This window comes from Nanorana parkeri, unplaced genomic scaffold (assembly GCF_000935625.1).
Source record: "Nanorana parkeri isolate BGI_ZX_2015 unplaced genomic scaffold, ASM93562v1 scaffold10, whole genome shotgun sequence".
Classification (NCBI taxonomy): domain Eukaryota; kingdom Metazoa; phylum Chordata; class Amphibia; order Anura; family Dicroglossidae; genus Nanorana; species Nanorana parkeri.
Window position 1 is genome coordinate 5,189,036 of NW_017306278.1, and position 11,211 is coordinate 5,200,246.

Here is an 11,211-nt window from a genome sequence, read left to right on the forward strand (position 1 = left end):
CCTATAGATACACTATATCTCGCTCTGTATGTACACTGTATATACTATCTCTCTCTCTCTCTCCCCTCTATATATTCACTGTATATACTCTCTCTCTTCCCCACCTCCCTCTCTCTCTCCCTCCCTGTATATACTATCTCTCTTCCTCTCTCCCCATCTCACCCCCCTGATATGTCCACGTATTTCCAGCTACATTGTCACAATTCTATGTCCTCTGCCTTGCAGCCCCAGCCCCTGAACAGCTCCAGCAGCGCTGATCTGTGAGCACACAGGAATGCCATGTATGATCTCTATCAGAATGACACGAATAAACCGGGATATTCAGCGAATCTTACCGTCTCAGCTGAGGACGGGGTACGGCGGCATGTGGGGGTGACGGGGCTCCGTCCTAGAGATGCCCTGTGTGCCGCTGAACGCCCAGCGCTGGAACTTCATGGCCGGGCATGGATCGCTGTGCCGCCGGGTCCTCCCAGCAGATTGCAGACAGAGGAGGAGGGTGAGATGCCCGGCCCTGAGCCGTGCCCGGTACCCGGGAATAGAGGATGCTGCGCAGAACACAGACTTCAGGGAGAGGCAGCAGAGAGACTAATGAGGAGGCAGAGGACACAGCAGAGGTACCACTGTGACTACGTGATGTAAGCAGGGAGGATGCCACTTACTGCCCCCTCCAGGTCCACACTAAGAGCCAGATCAGATGGGCGAATTATTTGCATCAATCCTATTTTTCATTAAAAAAACAAAAATGGAATCGCTAATTTGCTCATTTAATTGCGTTTTGTAGCTCAGCCAATGAGTTTGAGCAGCGTCTTGTGTCAGCGTCCATCGCTCTTCATTTCTATGGCTTAGCTACGATTAGTAGCAGAGCGCGCCCACATGAAGATTATTTTTATTTATTATTGGTATTTATACAGCGCCAATCATTTACGCAGTGCTTTACATACTGCACATTCACATCAGTCCATGCCCACAGGGCCCGTTCACACCATCCAGTGCGTTCATCGCAAAGTCCCATGGCATAAATGCAATGGATGGCACTGGATTGCTTAATCAAACCCTCCCCACCTTCTGGGGCGGGAGGGGGCGTGGTGGTTCCACTCATTTCAAAAGCACCGCAGACACGCCTCACCCCTGCGCTTCGATCACCCGCACCGGAATGCGTGATACCGCAATGCCCTGCGTTCCACTGTGGTGCACAAAATAATAGGGCTGCAACTAATGATTATTTTCATAATCAAATAGTTGGCCGATTATTTTTTTAATTAATTAGCACATGGCGCTTGAATAGGTTCAACCCGGGAATGGCAGCTGCCAGGGGCAAGATTCCGCAGACGACAGCTGAATGATACAGCAGGTAGTCGGCAGGTGCCTGCTATTGGCCATTTCAAATTGCAATAGAGAAGCAGGCTGGCTATTGCACCCGCCCACTGCTTGCTGTGCCCTACTCCCAGCGTGGAGAGAGAGGTAGGGGAGCCAACCAACTAATCGATAATGAGAACAGTTGACAATTATTCTCATTACTGATTATTATCGATTAATTGATTAGTTGGTTGCAGCCCTCCGGCCCCAAATCGCGGGGAGGGTTTGATTAAGAGATCCAGTGCGTCTATGCCATGGGACTGTGCGATTAATGCACTGGATGGTGTGAACGAGCCCTTGTGGAGCTTACAATCTAGGGTACCTATCTCACATACATGCGCACACATTTACCAGATATACCAGAGCAGCCTTTCTCAACCACGGTGCCTTGGCAGACTGGTGTGCCTCCTCAGGGGTGCCCCAAGATTTTTTGGTAGTGGGACTGTGATGTGAAGGGGGAATGAAGACCGAGGTGAAGGGGGCTCCTGATGTATAAGGGGAACTCTTATATAAAAGTGAGGCTTCTGATGTGGAGCGGGGGGCTCCTCCCTGATGTGAAAGGGTGACTCTGATGTGAAGGGGGAAACATTTTGATTTGAAGGGGCACTTTAATTTGAAGGGGGAGACCCACTTTTTAGGGTGTTTTTCAATGGAGTCCCCCTTAACGTCTATGAAATTTTGGACTGGGGTTCCTCGAGATTTGCATACATGACTAAAAGAAGGTTGAGAAATGCTATACTAGAGTTAACCTACCTTTTATGTCTTTGGAGTTTAGGAGCAAACCCACACAAGCACAGGGAGAACATGCAAACTCCATGACTATAGTGTTCTGGGTGGGATTCAAACCAGGGACCCCAATGCTGCAAGGTAGATGTGCTGACCATGAAGCCACTGTGCTGCCCAACACAGCATTTCTTTAACCTGTTGCACTGAGACATTGATTCTTACCATCAAGTCACCAGCAGCTAATTGCTGCTACAAAATGGTCAGCCTGACACCCTTGGGGACCATCGCCACTTGGCGGCTCACTTTAAACCGCACAGACAAATCAGGAAAAATCCATTCTTTTATTTTCAAGGGTACAAATTCCACTGACATGTTTTTGTCGGCTGTAGTTATGCAAATAACTCTTTCCCGATATGCATCCCCTAAGGGTACTGCATGATCCCATGCCATGTGGAACTGAACATTTAAAAAACACAGGAGGTTATAAAATGGCTCTTAAAGTGGACCTATCAGTCACTTTCGCTAAGTGATAGCTTTAGGCCACACATTGGCTTGTTTCAAATGGTAAGCAAGCCAGCAGGCATCTGGATGACATCATTTACCAAATATGCTCATGGCCATGTTTTGTCAATGACGCCAGCCAGCATCGCAGTTCGGTTTTTGACATTCAGCAGCCAGCCAGGGAGGTGTCATTTAGTGACGGAGGTGCAGCAGGAGAGGGTCATCATGACACGGGTCATCACATCAGCAGATCATTACTCATCATGATTGATGATGGATATACATCCCTGGATGACATGATAAAGGATGAATTTCCATCAGGGGACATTTTTTATATTGCACTGTCCTCAGGGGTGTTCCTAGACTTTTTGCCACCTGAGGGGGAGGGTGCTTGATGGTGCACACAATCAGTGGGGGTGCTGGTGGAGAGTGATGTTGCTAAGAGGTGGGCTGCGAGATGTGTAAGGGCTCTGCATCTCCCCACCCAGCTCTTAGCAACCTGTGATGCTCTGGAAGGCGTCCCGCCGAGCTCCCGGCAACCAGTGACATCACTGGTCGCCAGGAGTTCGACGGGATGCTGGCAAGAGCATAATAGGTTGCTGGGAGCTGGGCGTAGAGATGTAGAGCCTTCACACATCTCCCAGCCTGGCTCTTAGCAACCTGGGATGCTCTGGCCAGAAAGGGGGAGGCAGCCACACTGCAAACATTGTGCCGCTCTGCCTGCCTCCCCCCACATGACCCAAAGAAATGCCACCTGAGGCAACAGCCTTAGGCTGCTTCATTAAAGGAACAGTCCTGAGTGTCCGCGTAACTTGCACAGAACCGATACATCAAACACTTTTATCTGCTAAATCTTCTGCAAACTACAAACTCCCTGACCCCATGTAATAGAGATGAAGAGAGGAGGGACCCATTTGTGGTCCAAATCCTCCATTGAGACAGCACAGTTATCTTTTCTAGCTATACTTTGTGATCTACAATACCCACCCTTCCTATGTATTGAAGATGGAAAAGGGAAGGGAAGTACAGCCTCTAAAATCCTCCAATATAAATACAGTACAATGAGTGAGCGTTGTCACCCTAGGACAGGAAGTGTGTTACCGGCAGGTGGAAATAAAATTAATCCTGAAAAATAGAACAGATGCACCCAACGCATCTAAGGACTGGCTGCAATATATTCCATTTTTGCTTTTTGGGATTAGACACACCCATGCCTAAAAATTAACTCCTAATCCACCACTGTAAAAGCTACATTGCCCCAAAAAGTCCATACTTACCTTATATGACTAAAAGCAACATTCCCACCATGAGAAGATCCGGAGCCCAAATCATGATCCGGAGCCAGCGTATGATCAGCAACAGTGCAACCCTGATACAACAGCTGTGGGTGGAGTCCCCCTTTAATATACCCAGCTCTCCTGTTCTCCAGTCTCTAATACCTTCGGAGCAGACATTGGATTCTCCGCCGCCATCGAATGAGCATCCTCCAGAATGTTGTGATTGTGTAAGAGGCAGCAAAGATTTCATCACTGCGTCTAATAATTCTCGTGTAATCTCACATTTGCACAGCTCTCCTCTGTCCCGAATTCCCCCGAGAGCGCATTAAACCAAACAACGACTGCGAGCGAGGAAAATATACCGGAGAAAACAAATTACACAACTTCAGAGACACATCAAAGCAACTGATGGAAGCAAAAGACTTTCACGGAATGTTTCCAGAATTCAGCGTCGTTCCGTCACCTGCGCCTCATTAAAGCAAGGGATTCGATTGGACGGAGAGAAGACTCCAAAAATGGGAGAAGGAAAAACGAGGACAAAAGTCCCGGGAGAGATCCGAAATTTTGCAGAGCAGAGATATAATATAATCACCAGGTGATGAGGGAGCATGGAGCCGGCTTTCTGGCCAATCAGGAAGCTGGGGGGCGACTTGGCGCCTGGCTTCCTGATTGGCCAGCTTCCCGAGCAATCAGGAGGCCAGGCGACAAGTCATTACATGGCGCCTGGCTTCCTGATTGGCCGGGAAGCCGGCTCCATGCTGGTTACCTGGAGATGAGGGAGCATGAAGTTGGGCTTCTGGCCAATCAGGAAGCCGGGGGGCATGTAATGACTTGCCGCCCAGCTTCCTGATTGCTTGGGAAGCTGGCCAATCAGGAAGCCGTGCACCGAGTTATTAGCCGCCCGGCTTTCTGATTGGCCAGAAAGCCGACTCCATGCTCCCTCATCACCTGGTGATTATATTATTTGTCTGTTCTGCAAAATTTCGGATCTCTCCCGGGATTTGTCCTCGTTTTTCCTTCTCCCATTGTTTTGAGTCTTCTTCCCGAGCAATCAGGAAGCTGGGCGGCAAGTCATTACAAGCTGCCCGACTTCCTGATTGGCCGGGAAGCCAGCTCCATGCTCCCTTAAGGGAAGACAGTTCCATGCTCCCTCTGACGAGGGAGCATGAAGCCCGCTTCCCGGCAAATCAGGAAGCTGGCATCGTGTAGTAACTCGCTGCCCGACTTCCTGATACTGGTAGTTCCGGTACCGGGCTAGGCATCGGGAGTACCAGTACTCGCCCAAATATTTGGTATCGGCACCAATATTGATATTAGTATCGGTATCAGTGCATCCCTAGTAATAATCACATAGATGTGGCTGCAGGAGGCCCCATAGGGGATATCAAGCAATCCAGTATAATGGGAATACTTCTGTCCCTGTGCAGGTGGTTGCGCTCGATGCCTGCCTGTCAGGGTGAGGTTCGGATGCTCCAAAGCTGGTATGCTACAGGAACCCAATCTGGTCTGGACGGTGTCATGAAAATTCCCTAAAATAGGAACATTTGGTCAGCAGAGGCGCCCGGACCAATCAGACGAAGTCTAGGTCTTTTATCAATTGTCAATAAATATTTAATGGAAAGTATATACACATAACACCATCAACGCGTTTCGTGGTTCTAATGTGGCCACTTCCTCAGGATGGTGTGAGCAGACACTGTACATATAACACATTTCATATTTTTACATTTTAAAATAAAATGATTAATTTCTAAAAATGCATTTTGTTAATTTTTTTTTATTCAAACTAATACACACGCAAAAAAAACCAAAAAACTTTTTACACAAAATCATCATTTAAAAGAAAGTGTTTCTATTTCATATATTATTTTAAAATGAGCTCTGATGCAAGCAGTGGGCTGGCTTTTGGGAGGAGTTATGCAAATATCAATATGCCATGATGTGTGGATGTCAGCTTGGAGGAGTGTAGTATACAGATGTGTCCCCCTGCACTCCTTAGGACCAATAACAGCAGTGGTGCTCGTAGTGAGAATCATGCATGGCGCCGTGCACATCAAGTTGTAGGAAATAAGGATCACCAGCACTCGGAAGATGACGCTCAAATCTTTGTGGTCATTTATTCAAGCAGATTGTCACATATATCGCATAGCCAACGTTTCGGGGCCATGCGGGGTCCCTTCATCAGGGTCCCTGTGTGGTCCCCGAAAGGCTGGCTGTGTGATATATGTGACAATCTGCTTGAATAAATGAACACAAAGATTTGAGCGTCATCTTACAAATGCTGGTGATCCTTATTTTTTTACAGTTTGGAGGAGTAGGCGTTCCTAGGTAGGAGACATTTGCATGCTGAACACCTCTAGGTAATGCCCACATGTGATGATGACTCTCCTTGACATATACATGAAATCCAATGAATGAAAGGGGCGGGGCCAGGGATGGTCAGGCTGGGGAGGACAGTGCTAAACTATGCTGGGTGTCCTCCAGCCATGAAATGAGGCGGGCTCTGACTTGGTGCAGCTTCTAATGTACATTGTGAGCGTCTCACAGTGTGCAGTGACATTAGAGGAAGAGGAGAGGAGCCACAACTGTGCAAGACTGAAGGGGAGGCCGGAGGCGAGATAGAAGACTGAAGGGAAGGACGGAGGTCAGATATAAGACTGAAGGGGAGGACGGAGGTCAGATAGAAGGCTGAAGGGGAGGACGGAGGCGAGATAGAAGACTGAAGGGAAGGACGGAGGTCAGATATAAAACTGAAGGGAAGGACGGAGGTCAGATAGAAGGCTGAAGGGGAGGACGGAGGTCAGATATAAGACTGAAGGGGAGGCCGGAGATCAGGTATAAGACTGAAAGGAAGTTTGGAGGCGAGATATAAGACTAAAGAGAAGGCCAGAGATCAGATAGAAGACTGAAGGGAAAGACGGAGATCAGATAGAAGACTGAAGGGAAGTTTGGAGGTCAATAATAAGACTGAAGGGGAGGCTGGAGGTCAGATGTAAGACTGAAGGGAAGGCCAGATATAAGACTGAAGGGAAGGCCAGATATAAAACTGAAGGGGAGGCTGGAGGCCAGATATAAAACTGAAGGGAAGGCCAGATATAAGACTGAAGAGAAGGCCAGATATAAGACTGAAGGGGAGGCTGGAGGCCAGATATAAGACTGAAGAGGAGGTCAGATATAAGACTGAAGGGAAGGACGGAGATCCGGTATAAGATTGAAGGGAAGGCTGGTGGCCAGATATAAAACTGAAGGGAAGGACAGAGGTCAGATATAAGACTGAAGGGAAGTTTGGAGGTCAAATATAAGACTGAAGGGAAGTTTGGAGGTCAGATATAAAACTGAAGGGAAGGACAGCGGTCAGATATAAGACTGAAGGGAAGGCCGGATATAAGACTGAAGGGGAGGCCGGGGTTCAGCTTTAACACATGGTAAGAGATTGTAGTGATTGTGTTTTCTTCCACTCTCACTGGCAGTATGTTGGCGGCTGTGAGTCACACAAATATTGTGCTGACCTTGTGATGTAATGATGAAGTGGATTGTAATGTGTGAGTACATGAATGGTACGCGGTCGGTACTTTAAGATGCAGCCGTCATGCACCCGACTCCCACAAGATCATTAAATGGGCTTCCTAGTCATGGAATGAGTCATTCCTCATCTGTACACCGGGACCCGTCCCCTCTGCATGTTGTCACTTTACTTCTCTAACTTCCCTTTATTACACGAGATCTCCAACTAAAGGAGAAAATGTGCTAAAACCCGATACATATATAATGTATATAACATATATGATACATATAAAACCCGATACATATATAATGTATATAACATATATGATACATATAAAACATGATACATATATAACGTATATACCATATATGATACATATAAAACATGATACATATATAATGTATATACCATATATGATACATATAAAACATGATACATATTCTACACTTATTGAAGAGGTCCTGACATCAGATATTCTGTATATTTTCCATGTTAAGCACACACATGCTAAGTAATATCTCAGTGGAACACTTCCAGGTACGGAGAGATGGCACAGTCATGTAAATCCTGGCTCTTGTGCAGTTCTTGGCTGTGTTCACAAGTATGCAATGCAGAACAGATCAGCCCCTGCTGCACCTTTAGGGCCCATTATTTGGCGCTGCCCTGGCCATTTTTTTTTGCCATAAAAGTGCTTTGCAGTGGGTGGGCACAGTGTACACTGCCGCATTCTGGCGGTGTGTGCTTAAAAAATGATAGCATGCAATAATTTTTTTAAAGGTGTGCCAAAAGAACTTGTGACCTTTCAATAAAGTTCTGACAGAAAAGAAACAGTGCAATGCGGATCAATCGAGCACATCAGCACATGCAGCTGAGCGTAGCTACTGGTGTGAACAAGTTCTTAAAGGAGAACTATGGGGTTAGGGCTTTTCCCCATAGTTCTCAGGGTAACGGGAGGACACAAACTAGCGTCCTCCCGTCACCCTTGGCTCAGTATACAGCGAGCTGTAGTTTGCGGTATACTGAGACGCCGCAGCTGAAGCGGATCCTGACATATGTCTGGATCCGCCCAGCTGCGTAACTGACAGCTGGCTCTGCCTATCTAGAGGCAGAGCCAGCTGTACCCGCCCCCTCCCCCGTCCGTTCCGCCAGTCAGCACTGGTAGAATCGGAGCGGGGAGGGGGGAATCAAGCTCTCTGCCGTGACAGGATCGAGAGGTGAGCGAACGCCGGTATGTGTTCGCTCACCTCCGGATCTACTGAGCCGACCTGTGACAGTCTCATTGTCACAGGTCGGCTAGAACTATGAGGTGAGTGAAAAGCACTCACCTCATAGTTCTCCTTTAATCTGGTGGTGCCACCAGCAGTACCTCTTCTTTACCACAAGATGTCCTCAGTCTTCTGGATTGAATGGCACCCTGCAACACTCAGCCCGGAAGACTGAGGAAAGATTGTGAGTACAGGGTGCCAGGGGTCACCCCCTACTCTTACACTGTATTCATGTAGAGAGTGTAACTTATATCATCACAAAACCTTCCACTACAACATCATTGGGCAATAGACACCTTCCAGCACAACATAATTGCCCAATAGACACGCCCCCAGCCACGCCCCTGATTATACACACCAATAAAATAGTATTAAAATCAAACTTTTTTTTCAATAATGAATCCAAATTAAACAAATATACATCTCCCAGCAAAATATTTCTTTACATTTTTACCCAAGCACTAACAGTCATCATGTTTCAAAACAGCTCCAACTCTCTCAGCTCAGCTTCCCTCAACTTCCTATCCGGTACAAGATCACAAGAGACAGAGCAGTCTGCAGCAACTGTTCATCTACTAGCGTGGAGGAGGAAGGTGGATAATGGAGGGAGGAAGGAGAGGGGGACAGGGAAGTGACTTGCCTTGCTATGTCTGTGTGCTGGTGGAGACACACAGCTTACTAGCACACGCAAGGTTGGCTCCATAGGACCCTGCAAGGGAAAGGACCCCTACACAGCTTATTAGCACACACAAGGGTGGCTCCATAGGACCCTGCAAGGGAAAGGACCCCTACACAGCTTATTAGCACACACAAGGGTGGCTCCATAGGACCCTGCAAGGGAAAGGACCCCTACACAGCTTATTAGCACACACAAGGGTGGCTCCATAGGACCCTGCAAGGGAAAGGACCCATACACAGCTTATTAGCACACACAAGGACTTATTAGCACACGCAAGGTTGGCTCCATAGGACCCTGCAAGTGCTGGTGGAGACACACAGCTTACTAGCACACACAAGGTTGGCTCCATAGGACCCTGCAAGGGAAAGGACCCATACACAGCTTATTAGCACACACAAGGGTGGCTCCATAGGACCCTGCAAGGGAAAGGACCCATACACAGCTTATTGGCACACACAAGGGTGGCTCCATAGGACCCTGCAAGGGAAAGGACCCATACACAGCTTATTAGCACACACAAGGGTGGCTCCATAGGGCACTGCAATAGAAACGAGCCACCGTAAACCAGGATATCAGGACCAGTGCTCAGGGGAGCAACTGATTCTGCATCTAAAACATTTAAGCATCAAGAAGCAGCATCCATTGTAAGTGATTTGACTTGCAATGGATGATGCTTCTTGATGCTCAAATGTTTTAGATGCAGAATTTAAAATAGCTTAAAAACTTTACTTTAAAAATATTTTAAGCATTTATATGCCACAAATGATTGGTTAACCCTGGATTATTTTTTTTCACCATGACCTTTTCCTTTATCATTTATATTAAAGGTTTCAGTGCAGAATAAGACTTTTGGTAGATACATAGTTACATACAGGAGGGTGGGGGGCTAAAATGAGCGCGGATGCCTCCGCAAAATAAGTCCGAAAATACAAAAAAAGGTCACAAGCACTCCAGCATGTAGAAAAACCTTTGACTAAAGACTCGGGTCCATCCAGGTCATCCTTTGTTACATAGAACCTTTTCATAGATATATGGACATCAGACCAAAAAAAAAGGACAAGTGAGGAGGAAAGGGGGACAGAGGTGCCAATAGAGGGACAGTTGGGGGGTATTGCTGAGCCCTGTAGTCCTACTACTACAAGAGCCTTGAAGCTGCAGGTTGCGGAGCTCTGCATTACACCGTCTCTGCAGCGTCCTGCCTTTGGCTACAATGTAACGAGCTCACCCCCCCCCCCCTTTTTGAGTTCACAACTCCAAACTTCCACAAGTCGTTATTCATCATCGGCTCTGGTGGAAATTGGGTGCAATGCAGTATCTGCTCCATCTCTCTCCGCTCCTCCGGGGAGGAATGTTCCCCGCATACCTTGTACAGACATCACATTGTTACTCAACAAAAGAGCTGCAAGAAACGGCGTTTCGGAAACGTCCCCATTGTGCTTACAATACTCCGCGAAAGACCTCAATTTGGGGTCAGGAGGGAAGGAGAAGAAGACATTCGCATGCGGCGCCGGGTGGTGTATTTGATGCAGCGTGCGGTAACTCCTTGCTACGATCGGTGCGGGTTACCGCACTTTGCGCGCCGTCTTGCGCAACAGGCAAAGGCTTTTTGTTTTAATGGGGCATGGAAGCATTACGTTATAGGTACGTTATATTGTACTTACGGTGCAGCAGGGCATGAGTGGACTCTTCCAGCCGGCGCAGATCCCTTCTAGCCACAGGCGGAGGAGGAGGACCTCTTGTTCATTCTCCTTACTGCTGCCCGTACGAGGATATTTTTTTTTGGTGGCCTGCCAGCACGAGGAATGGCTGAACTGGCCAATGAAATGGCAGGAAGCTGTCGGACTGCACAGAGCATGGGCTGCAGAGCTGTCACGGGTCTGGTACCCAGAGGAAGCAGATGCT

At 47.6% G+C, this 11,211-nt stretch overlaps 1 protein-coding gene across 2 annotated transcripts in view; it reads right to left on the bottom strand.

Moving 5' to 3' along the window:
* Positions 1-10,995, bottom strand: part of OSBPL5 (oxysterol binding protein like 5) — an 83,877-nt gene extending 72,882 nt beyond the window's left edge. Inside the window, exon 1 of one of the 2 annotated variants that reach the window (XM_018555518.1) lies at positions 10,971-10,995. In XM_018555518.1, coding sequence (XP_018411020.1) covers positions 10,971-10,985 — 15 coding nt within the window. In that variant the 5' untranslated portion in view covers positions 10,986-10,995. Of the gene's footprint in view, positions 1-335; positions 368-10,970 lie in introns of those variants that run through there. The other variant, XM_018555526.1, reaches the window with a different exon arrangement.
* Positions 10,996-11,211: the final 216 nt, after the last annotated feature.